We start from the raw sequence: 23,708 nt of genomic DNA, 5'->3' as shown, positions 1-23,708 counted from the left end.
TTAATTTCGACGCGCCACAGAATGTAATTGAACAACCGCTGGCAACCCTAGATGTGACAGACGTTTTTTTATTCGCCAAATAGGTATAGTAAATTAACAAATAGACGATGCTATTACCTCAATATTATAATGTTTTGGCATTTTTGTGCCACTGACATTTAATTATTGCACGAAAGAATGTCGTAATTTAGTGAAATCATTAGATATTAATTTGTTGCCAAATAATCTGTACTTTATTTACCAAACATATATAATAATTAATAATATAATCTGGCAGGACGGGCCATAAATTAAAATGCGCTTTATCGTTCGAGGATTGTGTCATGTCAAAACTTGAGCTTGACCTTCCTCATTGGGACAGTTATCGACCACGGGATGTCAGGGAAGCCCCGGGAGTTGCTGGAGTGAGTGAGGCGTGTGCGGTGACTGGTGAGTGGTGAGTGGTGCCGGGCGAGTGGTGGCCTGCCTGGCGCGGGCGTGCGGCCAGCGCAGGACTGCAATGCGGCGCGGCGGACTGACATCCCGCAGGCCGCAACAAATACACCTCCACCGAAGTCATTATTTTAGCACGACTATTGTAGAATATCGGCTACGTTGCGTTTTAGGACATTACTTAGATTTACCTCCTCTTCAAAACTATGAAGAATAAGTCGATAGGTTTGATTAGTGTCCCTCAAAAATTAACAACTGATCTTTTTAAAAAAATACTTTTCTAGTTGGAATTTGGATTTCAATCATATTATATCCATGCAGGCCGTGCATATGTTAGATATTTAATTATGGACTACGACTTATGATTCTATGACCATTGATCACCATTATTTTTTTATAAAAGCAGAAAAGTATGCACAAAATGTCAAATTAATAAAGTCTGCCTGTCTGTTACCTCTTCACGCCCAAACAGCTGAACCAATTTTGGTATGGAGATACTTTGAGTCCTGGGAAACGACATTGAATACTTTTTATCCTAGGAAAAAGTACGGTTCCCTCGCGATAAAGAAATGTGACGCGACGGAGTTGCGGGCGTCATCTAGTCCTAGTCTGTTATATTTTTCTCTCTGCAATCTGTCGTGCAGTGTCGTCGCGGTGGCCACGCATGACGCAACCATGCTGCATGAGATAATATTATGCGAGTGTGCAACATGCATGATGCATCTAAGATGAACAATGCTACTGTATCCGTCGTATTCCGTAGTCGCTGCATTATTACTCTAGCTCTCGGCGACTTACTAAATATTTATGCAAAAATTAATGTACGCTCTATTACCTACGTATAATGATTTTATTAATTATTTCGAGAATAATAATTATTATTATCTTTGGAAATTAAAGCCCTACTACAGTGCATTGAACAAGTTTGATGTAAGTAGATAAAAGTGCTTTCAATACAAAAAAGCCCAGTGCTTTAAATAAATAGCAATTATTTCACTGTGATATGAAAATTCAGATTTTAGATGTTACTCTTCAATCTCATACTTTGTTGTATTGTGAATTGTGATCTTCAGGTTCAGGCCTCGAAATGGCAGCTTTAATATAGAATAAGTCGGTTTTTGGGTAAAGTTGTACCAAATGAGTCACTTCGTAGTTCGCAGTCCGCACTCGGCATCGCCGCACAGTGGAAAATTTGGGTCCTTATCGGATCAAAAATCTGTAACTTCAAGGTTTTTCATCGTATTGTATTGAGATTTGGCACATGTATACAGTGATATACAAAGATTTTAAAAATAATCAATTTTTGTATTTTTTTTTCATTGTATACATATTTATTTTAGGTTAAAAAAAAGAAAAGATAAAAAAGTAATACGAGTAGTTTATTTTTTATAAATAAGTACTAATATGAGTAAAATTATACTTATCACACAAGCATAATAAAATACATAAAATTATAAAATCGTATAGTACCTATCTATGCCTCACACCAAACTAATTTATCTTAGATTAGACAAATCTTATAATATTATTGGTTTTATTCTAGGTTTTAGTTACTTATAATGTTATGTCCAATTGTTATTATCCTCGCTATTCCTAACTAAAATTACTTCCGGTGTAAATGTAGGATCACCTTCAGGTACCACCTTCAAAAGACTTAGTGCCTCTTCATCAAGATCCTTCACATTTCTCACATAAGGTTTTCTTAAACTTGAAACGTATGGATCTGAAGTATATAGAAGCGTTTTAAATACGTCTTCATTTGTAGCTATACGGGAACATTTTCTGGCATGGTGCAGGTGCATATTTCTGTAGTCTTTATTGCGCGACTCTAGTGCATCTTCCGACAGTTGCCCAATAGGAAGAACAGAAAAATGTTTGATCACGCTTTTTCCGTGTATAAGTAATTTGTGCACGGAGGATGGCATGTAGTACCAATCATAGTTACTAACATAAATTCGCGCAGTTTCTAAGGCATAAACTCCAAATTTTTCGGGATCTATCATCATTCCAGAAGATAGAGCTTGTAAAATAATATACAAGCGTTTAATCAATGTTTCATCAACACCTGTTATGTTCGCCGAGCAAGTGTAATTGTAAAAGAACCTTCGTGCTGTATTTCCATCACTTGAGTTTCCACTTAATTGACGAGGTTTGTCGATAATTAATCCTAGCTCTTCCCTGAAACGTTTTTGAACAAATTCCTTCTTTTCTTTCTTCAATTTCTTTTTTTCTTCTGTTGTAGCAGACCAAGTCTTAAAGTCAAGATTGTAGCAAATGTGTAATACCATTTCCATGCAGCGAATCCAGGCATGCAATGTGGATAATCCATATTGGTAAGCACTTTCATTTTCAGGTCTAGCAGTCACTTTTAATAGGTCATTCATAAGTCGAGGAGTAGCCCCACATATCGTGCACGTAGAACCCGATGGAGTTTCTGTTAGGACCTGAGCCACCTTACCATCAATCATTGTTAGAAAAAGTTCGTGCTTCACATTTACTGCAACACCATCTTTGTTTATTAATGACGGGCGTAAAGATTCAATTTGTCTGGTAATTTCGTCTACAACTGCCTTAGTTTTTTCAGGAGTTTCTTTACAAAATTCAATAGAAATGGGTCTACAATAACGAACAGATGAAGGTACTGGATTTTGCCAAATAATGGCTTGTGAGAGGTCATCAATTAATCTAATGGGAACTAATGAAGTGACGAACAGATTGGCATCTGAAATAGTTTCCGATTCTTCTGGCAGTTTCTGCTTGTATTGACTTTGGCCAGATGAACCATCACATCCCCATTTACAGTAAAGGATTAAATTTCTGTGTTGTTCTAGGAAAACTGGACTAATTTTTAAAATTCTGGCAACTGTGTGGTCCAGTAAGTCTTGTATATTAATCACTTTAGCATAAGTATTTGTGATTTCGATTGTAGAAGATGGTGGATAGCAAGTTTGTTTTATTTCTTGTATTTTGTAATATGGGGGAAACATTGTACACTTTCTTTCGTTGGTTAAATTTCTTAGGTACATATATTGTGCTTTAGTTAGATCCAAATCAATAAAAGCACTCAATGCTTCTGTATCAGATAAAATCTTCATTTGGTTTGACTCTTTCCACATAGTCGAGAAAACTTTTTTCTTTTCGCTCTCAGAGTTTCTTAGCTCTTCAACAAGATGAGCCTCTGCATACTCACCTGAGGCCCGCAGTCCTTGCAAAAATGCGTTACAAATGTGCTCAAACCCATATTCTTCTAGTAAAAGAGTGTTTTTCTTTTTCTTTGTTGATTCTGAGGAGTCTCCATAAGCAATGCACGGTCTTCCTCGTTTACCAGAAGTTGATGGCAGTGAATGTGCTTCAGACTCCGGAAACTGTACTGAATATCCTGACTCCAGCCAGCTTGTATTATTTCGAATAAATTCGTCCTTTTTCCGTGATGCTTGAGCCCAGCGCTTATTGAAAGAAGGCAGAATATTTCTTTGAATGTCACCAATTACAAAACACAAGATGTTTTCAGAAACATTTAATGTTTGCTGTAGAACTATGGACAACGATTCCAAGGTTCTGCCACGCTCGATATAGGGAATGATGAAATCGCCCTTAGTACAGTTGAAAGTTGACATTTTAATGGAAATAACCAATTTAAATAAGTGTCACTCAATATGAAATACACACTGAAGTGTGCAATTTGAAGATATTTGCTTCCTCTTATATACTGGTTTTTTAGATATGAAATACGTACTAATATGAATGTTATGCATATTTACTCATGCACGACGAGTGCAAAATAGATGAAAAGCTATTGCTATCAAAATATTGTGGTTAATATAGTTTTTGTAAACTATGTCAGCAGTAACCGCAAAAGATACCGAATTATCTACTCCGACCGCTATCACATTTTTTCCCATAACTTCCAGGACCGCAAACTTCCGCAACTGATTTTTTTAATTTTTCATTTATAAATAGTTAGGCTATCAAATAACACATAAAGTTGCGCGTCGGGAGCCGTCGGTAAATGTGAAAATCTTCGGCGAAAAAAAAAGAAAAGTGAAAAATAGGGTATGTCAATTTTTAAGTACTTACTCAAAAATAAAAAGCATATTAAAAAAAGTTAATAGCTCATTATTAAGAACATAAAATATCATTTTTTTAAATGTATAAAACCGCATGCATGAGCTAAATACTTTTTTCACAATATTCATTTGAATTACGTGTATGCAAACATTTGAATGAGCCATCCGCTACTTCAACTTACTTCAACCTATGAAAAAATATATTTATGCAGTTTTAGAACAAAAAAAAGTCTGATTAGGATTATTTGGTTATTAGAGTATCGAATGCAATAAATATTTCATTCAAATTGTGATATTTTTAAAATCCATTTATGATATGCTCTAGTTCTACCATTTTCCATAGTGCGCCGGTCCAAGTATTACGTTATGTCGGCAGTCGGCAGTCGGCAGTATCCGGCGGCCGGAGCTCCCGGAGCTGCTGAATAATGTCTAAAGAGAAACCCTTGTCGTTTCGCTGTACAGTGTAGACCAAGGAGCTGCAAATTATTTTATCATCATCACCTCTAATGTTCCCAGTCTCATTGCTTCTAGAGTCTCTTCTCTAGAAGCAATAAGGCTGGGAACATTAGCTTCTTTTAAAGTTCCAGATGATCTATCTCAATGATGGATCATCAGTCAATATTAACGCTTTTAGAAGTCAATATCGTGATTCATAGGTCGGATGTACTGACTCATTGCATATTATTTAAAATATAAATGACAGACTTTATTTTTGTTCATCGAGCGCATCACATCCTTAATGAACATCTATACCTAAATCTATAGAGATTCAGGTATCTAAGACTATAATTATGTAGATATAACAGATTTTATAATATAAACATTGTATCTATCTAAAAACTTGCTACTCGAGTTGCAGATAAGTACACAAAATTTGTTGCAAAAAACAAGTCTTGTAAAGAAATTCTAAAATACGCAAATTTAATGTTTCCTAGTTAGTAGATATTCAATGATTGAGGAATTTTTTTTTTGTCATGTACAAAAAAAAATATCCACAGCCGAATATACCTATAACCTTCTCGTTTTTTGGAAGTCGTTTAAAAATTAAAGAAACGAAATCAAATCTAATTATAAGAACACATTTATTTAAGTTTGAATTAAAATTAAACGAGATTTGTGGAGATAAAAGAGAAATTAAAAATTGTATGTACTGTATCTTAATCCATCACGCCCTCGGCGACGTCCTCGGCATCAAAGTCAAGTGTGGAGTGAACTATATCTGTACCTTTCATCGGTCGAGGGCTCTCCGGCTTCGTGGGCCGGATCTCCTATAGACAATAAAGGAAATAATGCTTTATACCGCACGTAATGGAAGCGATATTCGAGGTTTATACGGAGGGCGTCGCGGTGATCGCTGAACGTAGCGGTAAATGTGATCGATGAGAAATAATAGGCGCGACTGTATGAGTATAAAGCATACTCAGACTATGAAGTCGCGTGAAATTAATTGTGGGGGGGGGGGGGGCTAAGCTACTGTCCTGCTGGAGTTTATGAATCGTAAGGTTGGGAATGTGGATCGTCGACAATAAACGACGATAACGCTCGTGAATCGATTGTTGGGTGCACCGTGCATCGGTTATACAACATGGTCCGTCTGTTATACACCGTGCATCGGTTATAAAACAAGTAAATTGCTCCATCGTGCTCCGGCCGAAGTCCGAACGTTATGAGCCATAAAGAAAACGCGCTCTGTCTGGTACGGTTGGCAGACTAGGCGTGATAATGTCTGCCTTAGTATTGCCAGTTGGAGAAGATGGTCGATCGATAAAATTGGCAGAGAAGTAGAGACTTGCAAAAAGATCCGTTTTACAAACAGAGAGAGCCAAAAAAGGATCCTCTGTCCCTCTTACTTGTCTTACTAAACTGCTTACCTATTATCATAATTATAGCAATGCGTTCTAAATATTACACTCTTAGGTCTCTTAGCATTAATACACAGTCATATTATAATGCAACGGTTGCACATTGAACAAACGATCTCGATTGACATTGAAAGATTAATTAAGGATAGGTATAATCGATTAGCCATTAATGTTTTCATAACTCAGATTAACAGCACCAGCGTTGATTGAATTCGTGTAGTGCAATTCATAAAAGTTTGTAGACCCTACCGAACTAGCACGTTCGCGTTAGCTCGCTAGTCGCTAGGTGCTCATGTGTGAGTGTGCAAAGTAAATGATAATAAGCCCTGTTGAACGTGTTGCAAGATTCCACTGTGAAATGAGCTGCTATAAAATACTGCCCTTGGTAGATTTAGTAAGGACTACGGAATCTACGGATAGACTTGGAAAAACGAAATTTATTTTTAGTCGAATTGATCAGGCCCTGCATTTTAACGTTCAACAGAAAGAGATTTCACGTGAGGAGTCCCTAGTGAGGACTTACCGGCAGGACAGCAATGAAATAACATTATATACCGTACTACATAGTTATAAGAGAATGAAATGAAATGTGCTTTTCTCGATTGATTGTGAACAAAAATATTTTAGAGACCAGCAAAAAGGCCTGATTAATTAAATAATCGGCCAAGTGCGAGTTGGACTCCCGAAACACGAAAGTTTCCGTACCATTATAGAGCTTAAAAAATAGGCCAATGGTTATGTTTTTGTATGGGAGCCCCCCTTACATTTTTATTTTATTTTAATGTTATTCATTATTAAAGTACACATTATTTAAAATTTTCATATAAAATTTCAGATGCCTACCTGTTACCATTATTGATATGGAGCAAAAAAGAGGCCAAAAAAATCACGTTTGGTATATGGGAGCCCTTCAATATTAATTATTTTTTGTTTTTAGTACTTATTTGTTGTTATAGCGGCAACAGATATACACAATCAGTGAAAATTTCAGAAGTCTAGCTATAGTGGTTCTCGAGTTACAGCCTGGAGACAGATAGACGGACAGACAACGTTTTAACCCTTTGGGTGCGGAACCCTAAAAATGAAGATGAATACACTCATAGAAATAATGGAGCTGAGAGTTTTGAAACGGAGAACGAGCCCATTTATGCCATAACGTCGCGTCGGAGGAACAATAGTGTCAGTCAGCTGGAGTGCGGGGCGTCGGGGGGGTTGGTGCGAACGGCAGTCAGGTGGACAGCGGGGTCGGATGCGACTCAATTGAAGTAGGCGGCGGCCTTGGGCTCCACGCGTTGGCCCATTTATGGTCGCCGGTCGTCCCGCTGGAGTCTATTTTCGTGTGTTGCTAGTTGCTACTTACGAATTAGCGAAGTGGAACACTAAGTTTTTATCAACCGTTGAAGGCATTTACTAGCTCCGACTATCCTGATCCACTTTTTATCTAACATTTCGAAGTGGAATTGATCTCCAATCGAAAGAAATATCGTTTGGAAATCGATCACTGCCGGTGGCCGTGATTGGCTGAACTAGTACAGGTGGAGTCACAGGTGACTCTACCTCCACTTGAACTTCGAAAATGATTTTCAATTTAGCGGCCGCTTGCTGCGCCAACGATCCGTGAATATGATTAACAGCACGTTCCGTCCGATTTAACTTTTCGCCAAGTGTCATTGTCAGTAGCCAGTGATCTACGTATAATATCTCGCAGGCCGAAGCTCCGAATGCGGGCGCCGAGTACCCCCTCCACAAATTCACTAACGCGGCAGATAAATTATATTATTTGGAGATCACATTTTGATGTTATTGTTTTTTTGCGCCCAGCCATTATTTCCCCAGATTATAGAGTGGAAAGGTTATCTGCAAAGCTGTCGCTGTTTTGTAACGTGCTTATATCGTGGCTATATGTATAATCTGGGGCCGTTTATTTATAACGTACTTTAGGTTTATCGATTGTTTCAATAGGTATTCTCTACGCCGCGCCGGGGCTCCAAGGTTCCGGCGGTACAATACGAGGCATCGATCATTTTATATCGCACAGTCTCTGTCCAGGCGCCGTGCTCTTAACGAGCATGATTGTTTTGTTGTTTATGTTAATTGTTTGTAGCTTCTCGTTGTCTGCACACTTCTCGCTCGGTCGTCTAGGTAGTAGCCAGTAGGTAGGTTAGGTGCTCGTAGACCGGAGCGGGCCGACGGCCGTTTGCGGAGCGACGTGTAGCCGGTGTAGGTCGACTCGCGCTCCGCATCGAAAACTTTTTAAGATCATTATGGTTTTCAATTTCTATCATTAGCTAATCTTGTAATATACTCGCAAATCACAGTATTCAAATAATATAATCGTATAGGGCCTGGTACGGGGTACACGAAGCACTACTTACACCTAACCACACTATGAAATTGATGACCTTCGTTTAACTGACGTAAGGCATCATGTTTTGTCTCCGCAGTCCGCTGTTATATAACATGTAACAGGGACACGTAAGTTTGAACGCTACAGAGCGAGATATGAAGTTAAGTGTGAGTGGTGTGCAAACCCGTGTCCAGGCTATTCATATAACACATGCACCGGAGTGGTCTACAAACACAGTAACGTGCACTTCACACTGAACTACGGCTATTTGCGGCCGACGTACTACGGCCCGCGAGCCGTGACGTCACCTCAGCTCGCTGTAACATCTACCTTTTACTCTGTCTATATCATCCCGCGTATTCAAATTAAAGGTGATTAGAGAAAAGCTCTCGTGCATACATGTTAACCCCGTCTAACGAAGTACGTTCGCTGTAATTCCCTGCAACGATTTCTCCAGTCACCTGGCGCTTAAATCCTCTGATATTTCGGTGCACTTTGTACACATTTGAAGAAGTTTCGTAAGTGACCGGCCATGCTAACGGGCTGGTTAGTGGTAGAGCGATGTTCTGAATAACTCGCGTAAAAACTATTTTGACATTTTTGTGCATCGAAATGTCAGTCGTAGCGCCTCCAAATTTCAGTTGTTATGTTCTAAAAGGAGTCGTTGTTGTTCTCCAGCCGTGGAGCCGACGTATCACTTCAAGGTTCTGGTGCCGTCCATGGTGGCCGGCGCCATCATCGGCAAGGGGGGTGAGACCATCGCGCAGCTACAGAAGGACACCGGTGCCAGAGTCAAAATGTCCAAGTCACACGATTTCTATCCTGGTGAGTTTTAACAGTATTTTAATTTAGGTCCTAAGCATTTTGTGTATATGGACGAGGAGTTTCTATATTGTATACTTACTATACCAGTTAATACTTATATTATGTCGAACCATGGTCATATATGTATTGTATCTAAGGCGGGAGTCGGGGTCGATGACGCGCTGCGCAGAAAGTCTAATCCTTCCGGAAAGTTTAACCGTATCGCTGACTAGTCGGACCGCAGCAGTTTAAATAAAAGGAAACTCTTTTATTACCCCGCGAAACAGTCGCAGCTTAATGAAAACCGGCAAATAGCGATACCGTCAAACACCGCGCATTAAAGCTCCACGTTGAAGAGAGTAATTTCAATATTCTTTTCACGACATAACGCAAAGGAGGCCCGAGCTTTGTCGCGTCGCTTTCAGACGTTAAGCCCGCTAAGTAGGCCTCGAACAATGCGGCCCGTCAACTGGGTCACACCACTCCTTGATATATTACACCCCGGCGCTGGCTGCCTCTAATCCCCACGTTAATTATACCATTTCACTGACTCCGGGATACTCGGGAGTCGGGAGTCAGGACCCCGAGGAATCAGTTAACTTTTCAACAGCGCGTCACGATGGAGCGGAACGCGGCCAGCTCCGTGCGCACTAATTGATGTTTCCGTCGCTTTGACACCACCGGCCACCACATACTCGGCGAGGGTTAGCTACTGCTGTACTGCTGACGAACATAAACTTAGCTATATCACAGAATGCTATAATATGCTTACGAGTCACGCCTCCCAATATTATTAATGGGCAAGGTAAATAGTCAGTGACCAGTGTTTATTAAATGAACTCTCGAGCTACGGAAAGACAGATTATTTGAACTTTGAAGCCTCGTATGTACTAGTGTTAAACAGTCGTTACTAGTTATTAGTAAAGTGTATCACGAGAAAATTCCTCGTATTTGCAAGATATAACCTCATTACTCATGCTTAGGGCATCGAAACCCGGACCCGGCGATGCGAAAAAACTTTAAATAAATACCATAGTGTGAGGTCACGGCAGTGCCCAACCAAGTCTCGAGTGAACGGGCGCGGCCGTATAATACTTTTATCGAAGCGACTATTTACCTCTCCTTTATTTTAGGGAAAATCCCTCAAAGCGACGACGAAACGACAACGACAAAAGTATTTATTTATTATAGTCACAAAATACAGAATTCATCTCAGATAACCATGTAGTTAGTTGACCAGGTCAGACTACGTGGCAAATGCGGAAGGTTGCTTTTCATGAGTTTGGAAGATTAATCATGGTGTCATTGTGAACACACACAAGAAATTGTCTCTCGCGCTGGTGCTGATAGAAACCCCCTTTTTTCATCTCAGTTCACTAAAATCACGTGTTTTGATAATTCCGCAGTGAGTATGCCATCCACAGCTAGCTATGGAAAGCCATCATTTTTCTATACACTGTCTTCAAAAATTCCTGACAGGTTTTTAGATCATTGTTCTTATCTCATAGACCAAAAAATAAGCTATCACTGTTCCATACACTGTCTTCAAAAATTCCTGACAGGTTTTTAAATAAGTATTCCAAAAATACAATTAATATGCCTAAGACTTTGTTGATAGGTGTATTTTATCAGCAACGGTCCATACAAGCTTCAATGTTTTGTCACTAACTCGTGGCTGACTTGCCCATCATCAAAAGTCCACGGTACTTTCAGCAGACTTAGAACCCTTTGAAGCTGTCCACACTTTATTTTGTAAGCCTTTGATCACATAATAAAGAAAACTATGGTCAATCACTGAATGTTGATTGAAAACTATAAAGTAAGTTTAACAAGACTTGGCTTATATAAAATTTGAAGACTTTGCGATGGATAGATTGTTTGAAGAGACTTGGCTTTTTTACGTTGAATAGCTTTGGTAGGATTTTCAAAATATGTATTATAATTAATAAATATTTTTGTGACAATTAGTTTTTAATGCACTTAAAACGAAACTTTTACTTTAAAATATTAATTAAACCTATACCATATGTTATAAAAATAAATTATTTGTATGTTAGTTTTGTTATACATGCCTAAAATCAGGTTTTGCCTTTAATAATTATCAAAAAAATGAAAAACCCGAAAAGCTCGAAAAACCCGGGTTCCATTTTAGAAACCCGGGTTTTTTCGTGATCCCCAAAACCCGGGTAAAGGGTTTCGGGAAAACCCGGTCGCGATGCCCTACTCATGCTGCTTGTAATTTGTTCGCATCCCCTGCGGCTTAACTTAATTAATATTAATCAATCAAGCGCATATTACACTTACGGTAGACTGACGCACGTATAAGCACAGAATAGATAATAGTACAAGTAGTAGGTATATAATCAATTCAAAAATTTTTATTTGCACAAAACATGGTGAGATTAGATGTTACAAACATTGATAGGTACTCACCTACATGTTTTGCCTGTTTATGGCATGCAAATGTTTTTAATACTAGTAATACTGAGTAGACTCGCTCGAGGATATCTAAATAAATAATAATCAGCAGTATAACAAGAGAGAAGCAGCAGTATAACTGTTAAAAAGCAAGGACCTGTGTAATACGCTACCGATGTCATCTCTATAAATAAACTATATAATAATGTAATACAACACAGGTTACACAGGTCGTAGCGAGCCTCACTGACATCGACCAGCCCGCAGCCCGCAGCCTTGACGCACCTACGTCCTACATCACCTACATGCAAACAAAAACTAATTTACAACGAAGTTTACAACAAATCGTTTGCTGCGCGATCACTCGACACTACATACTGTAACTTTGTTTGTCAGCATGATTGAGAACCCAATAATCGTTACTTAATATTGTTATTATGTAATTAGGTGACACAGCAGAAACGTACGCGTAATCCTTACGATGTAGAGGAGCGATTAACTACTTAATTGTCCGACGGGAAACGTGTCCCGCTGTCCGCAATGCGACGAAGGGGCATAATTTAGTTGCGCGTCTCGTTCGGTCCTGTTTCAAACCGATATATAACCGATAGCCCGCGGCGTAGAGACGGAGATCCTTCAGGATCTACAGAAAATCTTTTGTCTCTACCTTATTTGTAAGATTGAGTCAAAATCGAGAGTCAATCAAGAAAAAATATTGACGGTGTCGTTTGAACTACATCATCTAGAATTTTTATGCTTAAGAGTCAAATTAACGACTCGTTGGTAGCTGGCTAACCGGATTGAACCGGAATAGATCACAAGGCCGACGCTATTAATACATGTTTATATGCCATATAAAACATTGCGCGAGAAACCTTGACCCTATGACCAGAATATTCGTCAGAAGTCAGAACTGCTAAGATGTTAGAAACCGAGAGTTACAGGCTGGCTCGCCTGACCTAAGGCATGTGACGAATCATGACTGACACCTGACATTCAACTCTATTACCCCCGCAGCCCGCAGCCCCGCTCGACCGATACTTGCACGATGCTAAATGCTGGCAAGAGTTGCAAATCTTAGGGGCTGGGGTGCTGTATAAACAATGCTGTCGTTTATTAGTCAGAGGGTCACTGAGTTATATTACTGCATAACCTAGCGGTTTCTTAGATATGAGACGGCAGAATATAAGGTAGTTCCAGGGTACTTACCAAGGACCAATTTAGGACATATGATGTTTAGATGCAATTGCAGATGACACTACGATTTTATAATTGAGTCGCTATAAACAGCTGCCTGGTCCGAAAATGGAATTTGTAGGCTTAAAGGCTCTGAAAGATTAGCGGGCTAGTGACGAATAAATTTTACGCTTCGATTGTGATGGATTTTACGGCCATTGAGACAATCATCATGATTCATGCCGTAAAGCCCGTAAACAGAACCACGTACGAGCGTGTACCGTCGTGTGCAATTTGTTGTAAGCGTTTTACTATTTCATAATGCGCTATTAGCTGTGGCCTTCGATGGGTGAGGAAAACAAAAGTGAGATACATATTCGTCAGCGTGTAAGCGATAAACGATTTCGCCCTCGAGTCATGAAACTGTCTTACTTTAAGTAGATTCCCTGTGGAATCCTGTTGGATTCTCGCTTTAAAAGGAACGTATTTTTTAAATAAAAAGCTAGTTTTATGTTTAATTTGACTGCCACTTTTATAATTACTTCAAGCAAAGAGTCTCCTACCGCAGTAGCTTGCATAACTCTAGCGCCAAACGTTGCAATTACGGCTCTCTAATGTAACGAGTCCTCCGAGCAAATGGGACCCGCAACCCGCGCCGGCGCTTCGCCGCTACAACATGTCCCCTCCGTTATATCAGACCCGCCGACTGACGAGAACTATCTTAACTGAATAGCTAAAGCCTGAAACTTACGTCAATGTCTTCAAAGACCTCGGGGAAAACCACAAAGCTCTTTTGAAGAAAAACTGCCGCTTACGTTCCTTGTAAGACAAACTATTATTTATGACCCTCACATAAATAAACCCGCGTCCCCCAAGAACGTGCGATATTGTTTAATATCATCTTCGACGCCCCATTTAAAACTATTGACGACTAAGCAAGTAAGCATAGCCTCATTTTTGAGAAATCTACAATCGAGTATAGGTCTTTTAAGTTAAAAGCCCCCTTAAAAGTTTTCTGAGCGAGCTTTAAATACATATTGATTAATGCAACATAGTAATTTGTTACAAGAATCATGTCAATATGTGTGTTTCGCCACGCTAAAACAGATATTCTATTAGCGATAACTGGCGCGGTAAGTGGTAACGTCGGTGCTAACTGTCAGCTGCTGGGCTGCGGCTGCGGGCGTGACATCAGCGGTTGAGTCACGCTCGATTACCGAACCTGGCCTTGTGGACCTGTTCCCGGCCGGCACGCGGCGGGCGGTGCTCCTCACCGCGACACTTTCACTGATGCTCGCAGCTCGCGAGACCGGAGACACGATACTTTACTAACTCGAATAGATCCTCCGATTCGAGTTTTGACGCTTTTTATTCTCCAAATTATATCATCAAAGACAATACATAATTATACTTATGTTATTCGCGAGGGCGGGCGGCCTGGCGTTATCGCTAAGTAAAGTAAAGCTCAAAAAGCTCGGGCTGCGCGGGGCGGCCCGACTTAGCGCAAGTTAAATGAAAGTACAGATAAGACCGACTGACAGACTTAGCTATTGTGTACCTGAAGATTCGGGAACAATAGTGTCGCTTGGTGCTTCTGTGTGATTAAGATTTACCCATGCTTAAAAATCCTGGAGTAAAGTAAGTCTACATCGTGATGATATACCGTAGTGAGTAGTGCGGTGGAGGCGGTGGAGCCTAAAATAAAAAAATAAATTCTGAAAAATTTTAGATTTTAGAAACAGTAAAAAATTCGTGAAGGAAAATGCGAGGAGTGTAAATATTTTCTAAGGCTTTTACTTTTTAGGTTTGTTTCAATGAAAGAAAAAGGTTTTTACCTGTTTTTCATTGTTTGTCCATCGAGTAACGAGTTCCATTATCGCGAACGCGCCACAAAGAATCCGTAGAAATAACTAGAGCTAAATATTATATGAATTTATACGTACTCGTAACTCGTAAGATACTACCGAAAGGGAGCTGTTTTCCTCAACCCTCGATACTGTATCGATTTGGAGTCGTCTGGGCAACGCGGGCAGCTAAACGGGCGACGAGTGACAACGTGGCTCTCTGCTAATTACACCTTTCAATGTTTAGCCGGCGTCCCATCGACACGAGAATAACTCCAGACGCTTTCCCACAGATTTTAAGTTTAACTGTGCACGATAAATCGTCAATTCATCGGAGGCCCAATTCACGACCTAAACGATAGGCTCAATTTATAAGTAATTTGGATCGACACGTGTTTACGTTTTATTATTCGGCTCGTGCGCTCCTCTTTGTCCTGAACGCCGGCAGTAATCGAGTTTCCCCGAAACGTCCCAAAAGGACGGGGGCCGGTGGACCGACCTGCGATGATATTACTATTTAGTATTCACGTGTAAAATTGCGAACGAATAATAGACGGTTGCGCTCGCGACTCTGAATTTAGCGGGACTCCTTGACCTAAAAATAACAAAACATTCGTCTTTAGCGTCTTGACACAGTAACAGTGAACATATCGACGCGTGCACCTTGCTGCGCCGACACACGGCCGGTTTTGCAGCGGCGCAGCGCGGGTCCTAGGCGTAAGGCGTTACGTAACGACCGTGGACCGGTCGCAATCAGCTGGCGTCACGCGAAGAGGAATGCACACACGACGCGCGACGGGACCGTTTGACGCAGTCGGCCCCGGACCCCGCCCGGACCTTCCCGCCGCCCGATGCTAGTACATCATGGCTCGTTTAATTCTTTTGTATGTACTTCCGAAACTAACCCACATTCCGCACCCTTTACGATGATTAATTCATCGTACCCCGAAGGAAAACATGTATTTTCCATTTCCGAGTGCGTACGCACGTTGAATACAAATGAGAGCACTCTAACGCGATTTACTGAAGCTACAGATGTACCTTTTTGGCGCACCGACACATACTTAACATAACTCGCTGACTACCTCTTTAGGTGTATTGTTATTAGCCGGATAGGGTCAATGCCAAAGCGTGGTTTCCAATGATGAGTACACGTAGACGTTTTTCTGCACAATGAACTCGTTTACACAAAGAAAAGATTACTCCCCGTATTGCGAGTTGCGACTGCTATAACTTCTATTGATTTTTGCAAGATTCGTGGGGCAAACAAAGCGATAGCTTCCTAGTCGTATTGTCGCTGACGTTGTTCCGAACGCAGAAGGTAAGCAGTGCGGCGCGTGCATAATTGGATGCCGTCGCTAATCCCGCGGCCTTGGCGCTGCACCGCGCACGTGCAGCGCAGAATAAACACATGCAGAAGACGATCGAAACATTCCGAGATCGACGCACACATACGCAGCTTACCCTATTTCGGAAATCCGCCCGAGAATATGAATATGCAGCGATGTCGTAGTATGAAAAGTGAGGTAGAGCTGCCGTCTGTACACTATACAGTGCTAGTTCTGTGCGTGCAGCCCGCGCTCCCGCACAAACAAAGACACAGTATTTATAGATGCACGGAATCGGATGATTGATGAAATCCCGTCCGATTGCGGACCAGAATTTCTCGCTCTACATATTTTTTGGCTAGTAATATTCTCTGATAATGACTATTTTATTACAAATTCTCCTTAACCGTGTATCTTTCAAACCATACAATACCTGTAAAATGGTTTCTAAGTTCTAACCATTAAATTCATTTATCGTAGACGTGCGATTACCCCGCTCGGTGGTTTTGTAATTCGTGTACTCGGACAGACGTTAACTGATACGTTACAGGCCATTAATCCGGTCTAGATGTAATGAGATTATAATATCATGTTAATATCCACTGGCTGCCAAATCGCATGATATACGATTACCTTGGAACACCGTTTTGCACAATCTGTCCACGTCACGCGGACGCAAATAGTCGTAACAAGATCACGCCGGAGTAATCCTCGTGGCTCGACATGAACACGCCGCCGCTGATTACTGACACTAGCTGCATGCTGCGGGCTGCCGGTACGTCGGTGATCGGTCTACTGTGCTGACGACACTAACACATATTAAGGCATTATTTGCATCGCCGCGCCGTGGCCTTCAGCGTTCACAACGTCTTCCATTATCCAGTATAGCTGCAGATTGTAGCGCTCGATTTGAATCGCTCACTTCAATATCTACAGACTATTAAATTTTAAATAAATTTTATTTTGCTCCTTCAACTTTGCTCGAAGGTGTTGAAGGTGAATTGTACAAGTGCATTTGAAGCAAAATATAAAGAAGTTTTACTAAACTATCTTTGTCTTTAAGCTACATTATGGCAACACGTTTAATCAGATCGACTCAGGCGGCAGTCGGCACGGACTACGGAGTTGCGAAACGTCCGTGTCGACGATGCGTCCCCTGCGACTTGCTAGCTGCGGGCTGCGTAATAGATGGCAGGTCCGATGATTAATCGTGATCATCGGCAGCGGCCGTGAGCCCGCACCCCGCACCCCGCACCCCGCCGCTCAGTGCTCACCTACATCATACATGTGCACGATTAGCGAGATGTTCGACAGGCACACGCCCACTGCCCACACGGCACACCGCGTCTCAGGGCTGTCGCCTTATTTATTAATGATATTGTCCATTGAGTCCATTTATTTCCGGAACCTTGAATATCTGGACATTCTAGGGCAGCCTTTCCCAAAGTGGGCGGTAACGCCCCCTTGTGGGCGCTGAAGGTCTGAAGGGACCCAGAAAAAAAATGGGGGCGTTGTGTAGAGGCTTGGGGGGTCATTTATTTTATCAGCTGAAATATACTTATTAATTATTATTAATTTGTTCTTAAAGTGGGTGGTATACAAAATAAGTTTGGGAACCTCTGTTCTAGGGCGTAACAATAGGATGTGTATTACTCATTTAATAGTAGAAATAAATAATAAGTACACATATATTTAAGGCCTCTGTGAAAATTTCAAGTTCCCTGTATTCTGTTGCCATTATTGATATTGAGCAAAAAAGGCCAAAAAAACACGGTTATTGTATGGGAGCCCCATTAAATATTAATTTTATTTTGTTTTCAGTATTTGTTGTTATAGCGGCAACAGATATACACAATCTATGAAAATTTGAGAAGTCTAACTATAGCGGTTCTTGAGTTACAGCCGTTGGAGACAGACAGACGGACAGACAACGAAGTCTTAGTAATAGGGTCCCGTTTTTACCCTTCGGGTACGGAATCCTAAAAAAATCCAATACAGTAGTCCAAAATAAACTTCACAAGCGGTAATAGTGCTTTTTAGCATTTTAAAGCAGTAGAGGAGCTCTTTTCTTCTAAATAAATATCGACTCGACCTAGTTATCAGCTAGAGGTAGCCCTAGCATCTAACGTTTTGGCCCAGCACTAATGACTTTGGAGTATGACCAACGGTAATGACCCAATTGCGGGCGAATATGATCGCTAATGCTGCGCGAGCGCAGGCGCGGGTGTCCAAGGTCAAGGGGCTGACGTGTTGCATAAGACCGGTCCGACCGGCTCCGAGATCATACATCAGGTATGGAATGTGCGCGAACTCCGCAATCCGCACGCACGCCGCGCACGAGGAAAACGCTGCACACCTGAAGTTGGCCGCGGGAATTTTCTTACGGAATCTTATGAAAGCATTCAGACGCAACTCGCAACCCTTCAACTTCAACAACTCGTACCCCTTTAGGAGCTCGTCTTACGAACCTTTTATGAAGTACAGCCTCTAACGCGACTGTAAACAATCATCCAGCTTTGTAATACTATGTGGATCCCCACGTAGACGTAATACCGTGGCCATTTACGCGTAATGTTACACATTTCCTATGTTAATCCGAATGTAAATTTATAGCCACAACAATACACCTGTTGACATTATATGGCCGAGAGCCATGACCATAATATGTAATGTGATTTACGCGCTCTACTGCAGCCTACTTCGCTTCGTGCGAACCGGATTTTCATGTAGTCGGAGCTTATCGATCGAGGATATATCAATAGAAGTTAGAACTCGTTATTGGAAAAATTTCGCGGGGCTTTGTCAAGGCGAGCGATGACGGAACAAGATTTCGAGCTGCCGCGAATACTCTAACCGTAATCCGCTCGTGGTCGGCCGACAAGTGGACGATTCTTGCGATCCTTTAAGTAAATAGATGGGACTGTTAGTCACCGTCGACTCCACAATTTTCTCTTTATCGCCCGGCTCGGAGACGATCGGATCCCGCAAACAGAATTTGTAACATGAGATTAGACGTCGTGCCGTGTACCGTCGTACACTCGTGCTGCGTGCAGAGTGCAAACTGCAAACAGATGTTGCGGCGTGAAATAGTAGGTTGGGGAAAAAGTCTTTTCGCATTATAGTAGGTATGTATGAACTTGTCATAACATCTCTTGGGCTATACCAATTGTATCTGGCTAAATTTTGGTATCATTAAAAAGTTTAAATTTTACAGAAGACTCAAATTAGGTAAATGTGAGATTTTCAAATTTTGTTTTTCTTATTGTTAAAATGAGTGATTCTAATGAAGAAATTCGATACATTTTAAAATTTTATTACAATAATAAAAATGCAACACAAGCCGCGAAAAAAAATTGTGATATTTATGGACCTAATGCAGATTCTGTGAGAGTAGCGCAAAGGCTTAAGCGTTTTCAAACTGGTGATATCAAAGATGCACGTCGCTCTGGTCGCCCTGATACGGACAAAACTGGGAGACTGAAGAACTGGGGATTGACCACAAAACGATTTTGGCGCATTTGAAAAAAGCTGGGTACACAAAAAAGCTCGATGGTTGGGTGCCTCATGAATTCATGAGCTCTCTGAAAGAAACCTAATGAACCATGTACTCATTTGTTATTCTTTATTACGACGTAATGAGACCGAACCATTTTTGAAGAAGCTGATAACTGGTGATGAAAAGTGGATCACGTACGACAAGAACGTGTGAAAAAGATCGTGGTCAAAGGCCGGTCAGGCTTCACAGACTGTAGCGAAACCCGGGTTAACACGCAACAAGGTGATGCTGTGTGTGTGGTGGTATTGGAAGGGCTTTATTCATTATGAGCTGTTACCGCCAGGCAGGACCATCGATTCTGAACTTTACTGCGAACAACTGATGAGATCAAAGCAAGAAGTTGAGAGAAATCAGCCGGAATTAATCAACAGAAGGAGTGTGGTTTTTCACCATGATAACGCTAGACCTCACACATCTTTATCCACTCAGCAATAATTACGGGAGTTTGGCTGGGAGGTGTTAACGATCGGCCGTATAGTCCTGACTTTGCACCTTCAGATTTCCACCTGTTTCGGTCGCTGCAGAATTCCTTAGGCAGTGTCAGCTTGATATCACAAGAGGACTGCCAAAACCACTTGTCGCAGTTTTTTCATCAGAAGCCCCAAAATTTTTATAGCAAAGGGATCATGTCCCTACCAAATACCAATACCAATAAGATGGCAAAAGTTATCGAACAAAATGGCACCTATATACTTTAGTCAATTGTAAATAAACTTTATAAAAAACCTTTTGAATTTTTATATAAAATACGAAGAAACTTTTTCCTCAACCTAATATGACCCTCGTACTCCCACCGACACGTTTTAATATCTTCGCTCCACCCACCGCGACTGTCGCTCCATTCAATGCAACATCATAATTCAACACAATATAATATTTAACTCTGACGAGGGTTATCGATTGTTGTCAGCTACGTAATCTGTGCTCCCAAATCCTAATAAAAAATTGTGCAAGAACATTTTACGCTTACCTAAAAACTGTGCCTACAGTCTACACATGTTAAGATGTTTGGTTTGTTGGTTTGGTTCATCCTTCAAAAAAGCTTCTCGCCGGAAACAGGAGGCTCACCAATCTTGGGCCAATGCAGTGTCTGCTCGAGATTTAAATACCAGTACATATACCTGCACCTGCAACTTTTCGCCATCGTCCCACGCGAAAAATATAACATCCTCATCACCTTGATGAGTGGCAGTCTTCCACCGTGCGTTTCTCGCGTAACTTTATGCTGCACACTGTAAAACTCTGGAACAAACTGTCACAGCAGTATTTCCGGACCTATACGACCTGCAAACCTTCAAGAAGAGAGCGTATTCCCTCTTAAAAGGCCGGCAACGCACCTGCAGCTCTTCTGATGTTGCGAGTGTCCATGGGCGACGGTAGTTGCTTTCCATCAGGTGACCCGTTTGCTCGTTTGCCCCCTTATTTCATAAAAAAAAGATGTAAGCCTTCTAAAATCTTGGACGTGTGCGGTGTGCACTGCAACCATACTTTGTTAGGGAAAAGACGCTGCTCGTTTAGTAATCAGAACAATTTCCAGGAAGGGAAACAGAATATTCATGAGCGTTGGCTAGTTGTAGGTAATAAGAATATAATGTAGATAACATTCAAAGTTCGCGTTCATTGTTCGTGCACAGCGCTGGATGTCGAACGATCGCGTTAATTGTGCATAAACGCTGCAGTAATTATGTATGCAGAAGGCTAGAGCGCCGAGCGTCAGCGCGCGATGTATCGTAGTCCGCTGCAGCCCATACGAGTTACGACTAAATATTAACGTTCCCCAGTCGGAATAGGGTCACGAAGTGTTTTTAGTAAACAATAGTGAGGAACTCATTCCCCTGGGCTAGCCGGCAGCCGAGATAATAATGCCGTCGTTTGGACGTCTCCATTCAGCGCGTAGTGGCACTGTGGAGTTAATGAGTTTTTAATAACGACCCTCGCCGGCGTGACCTCCTCGTTTTGTTCAAATTAATGTCTTTTATTTCGGCAAATAATTAAACATTGGCGCAGGCGCCGGAATAAAAAATCAGAACGGGGTAATTAGCATACGGCATGATACGGCGACGCAGCGGCACGCAGATGGGGGCACGTGCGGACGAGCGGGCGCCCGACGTGGGGCCCGTGTGCGAGTGTTTGTACATTAATTGATCGTATTATGTAAGTAATAGGCAATTAGCGTAAAATGCCTCGTTTTCCTTAACGAGCATGTTCTCCTATCGGTGTCAAAATCGATGGAGTTCTCACCTACAAACATCTGCAATATTATGTAATGACCTTCGCTGTTTAGAGTTTTCAGCGGGATGTTTCGAAGCGACTAGACCTGGATTTTTCTAAATATTCTTTATTCACTATATCCGATGCTATCATTAAAGTTCCCGCGGACCACTCCAGCTGGCAGCTCTCAAACAGAATAGGTTCAGTCGATAAATGAACTGCGGGGCTAAAATGGTAACTTTTAGCCATTCCTGTCAATCAATTCAGCGACGATATTACGAGCAATATCGTCGGTGATTCATCTAATTTTGTAAAATAACGTCCTACATCAAAGGCAATTCAATTCATTAGCAGATTCATAATTGAAACTGTATTGCCATTCTGAAAAACATAAAAACGAACATGACCGGTTTTTTTTCTACATTTATTTATGATTTTATGAATGATAGAATAGTAACTTTTTTGACTTTAATATTATTATTATAATATATTATAATATATAATACTCAGTGGTGAGCGCGTTGGTAGCTCAAGCCGGGGGTCGCGGGTTCGAATCCCGCCGACGGAACAAAAAGTTTTCAATGTTCCCGGATCTGGATGTGTATTAAAATATGTGTATGATATAATAAAAATCTTAAATATATGTATAGTATAAAAGTATTAAATATATTTCCGTTGTCTGGTACCTGTAACACAAGTCCTTTAGGTACTTAGCACGGGGCCAGACTGACATGGTGTGAAGCGTCCATAGATATTATTATATTATTATTATTACTTACTTCTTTATGCACAACTTTGTCATAAACTTTAATCATTTATTAAGATATTGGCTGTTGTTAAAAAAAGACAACCGGTTTCGAATTACTCGTTAATCGTTATCCATGGAATGATGAGTGATGAGAATCCGCAAAGTTGTTTAAGGCCCAGGACCTAGAACTTATTGAAATAGGTAATAATATTGCAGGAAATAATTATATTCTTTTTGTTCCTATAAGTGGTAATAAGTGGCATAAATGTGTAAATTATAAATTCGTCCTTACTCGTCCGAACTCCGAAGGCTTAACCCTCGTTCCGCTCGGCTTCACAGCCAGCCTACCGTGTAATTATTATACTCGTAAAATTAAAACTTTTAAATACAAGGAGCATCATTAAAGTGTATTAAGGTGACGCCGCGTTAAGGTAAAAAACCGTGTTGATACGTTTTAGATTGCTTGTTCTCATAGAAAACAAGCAATTTAACAGCAAAAAATGGAAAGGGCGTAAGCGACAAAATGCTTTTTGTCGCGTTATTTAAAAACCATAAATACATTTCATAGAAGCTATGGGCAAATTAAAGTGTATGCTTGAACCAATCCATGTACAAATTTTGGAAGCTTAAATCACTCTCTTCTGTTGGCAAAATAGGAATTCCTTTTTTACAGAGGTTTTTTGATTGAGTCTGTGTTATAAAAGTTGACCAATCGTGTTATGCTATGGGTAATTTAAAGACAAAGACATGATGAATACTGACAATGAACTTTAATTTCTTAGCTTTTGTCATTGCTGAGAAAAATCGACATCGCTACAGCCAAATTATCAACTTAACTCAATATCGTCGTCGATGGGAATCTTCGAGTCAGTAATCAGTATTAATTTGAATGGCGGTGTTGATGAAAGTGGAATT

At 40.8% G+C, this 23,708-nt stretch overlaps 1 protein-coding gene across 7 annotated transcripts in view; it reads left to right on the top strand.

Moving 5' to 3' along the window:
* The window catches only part of LOC121726306 (RNA-binding protein Nova-1), a 57,611-nt gene that overhangs the window by 22,466 nt on the left and 11,437 nt on the right, over window positions 1-23,708 (top strand). For all 7 annotated transcript variants that reach the window (XR_006035518.1, XM_042113607.1, XM_042113605.1 and 4 more), the window contains one exon: window positions 9,387-9,533. Coding sequence is in view for 6 of the 7 variants with exons in the window: in XM_042113607.1 (XP_041969541.1) it covers window positions 9,387-9,533 (147 nt within the window). In the remaining variant the exon portion in view is untranslated. The remainder of the gene's footprint in view (window positions 1-9,386; window positions 9,534-23,708) is intronic.

Source organism: Aricia agestis, chromosome 4, assembly GCF_905147365.1.
Source record: "Aricia agestis chromosome 4, ilAriAges1.1, whole genome shotgun sequence".
Lineage (NCBI taxonomy): Eukaryota > Metazoa > Arthropoda > Insecta > Lepidoptera > Lycaenidae > Aricia > Aricia agestis.
This window is presented reverse-complemented; position numbering and strand designations above follow the sequence as displayed.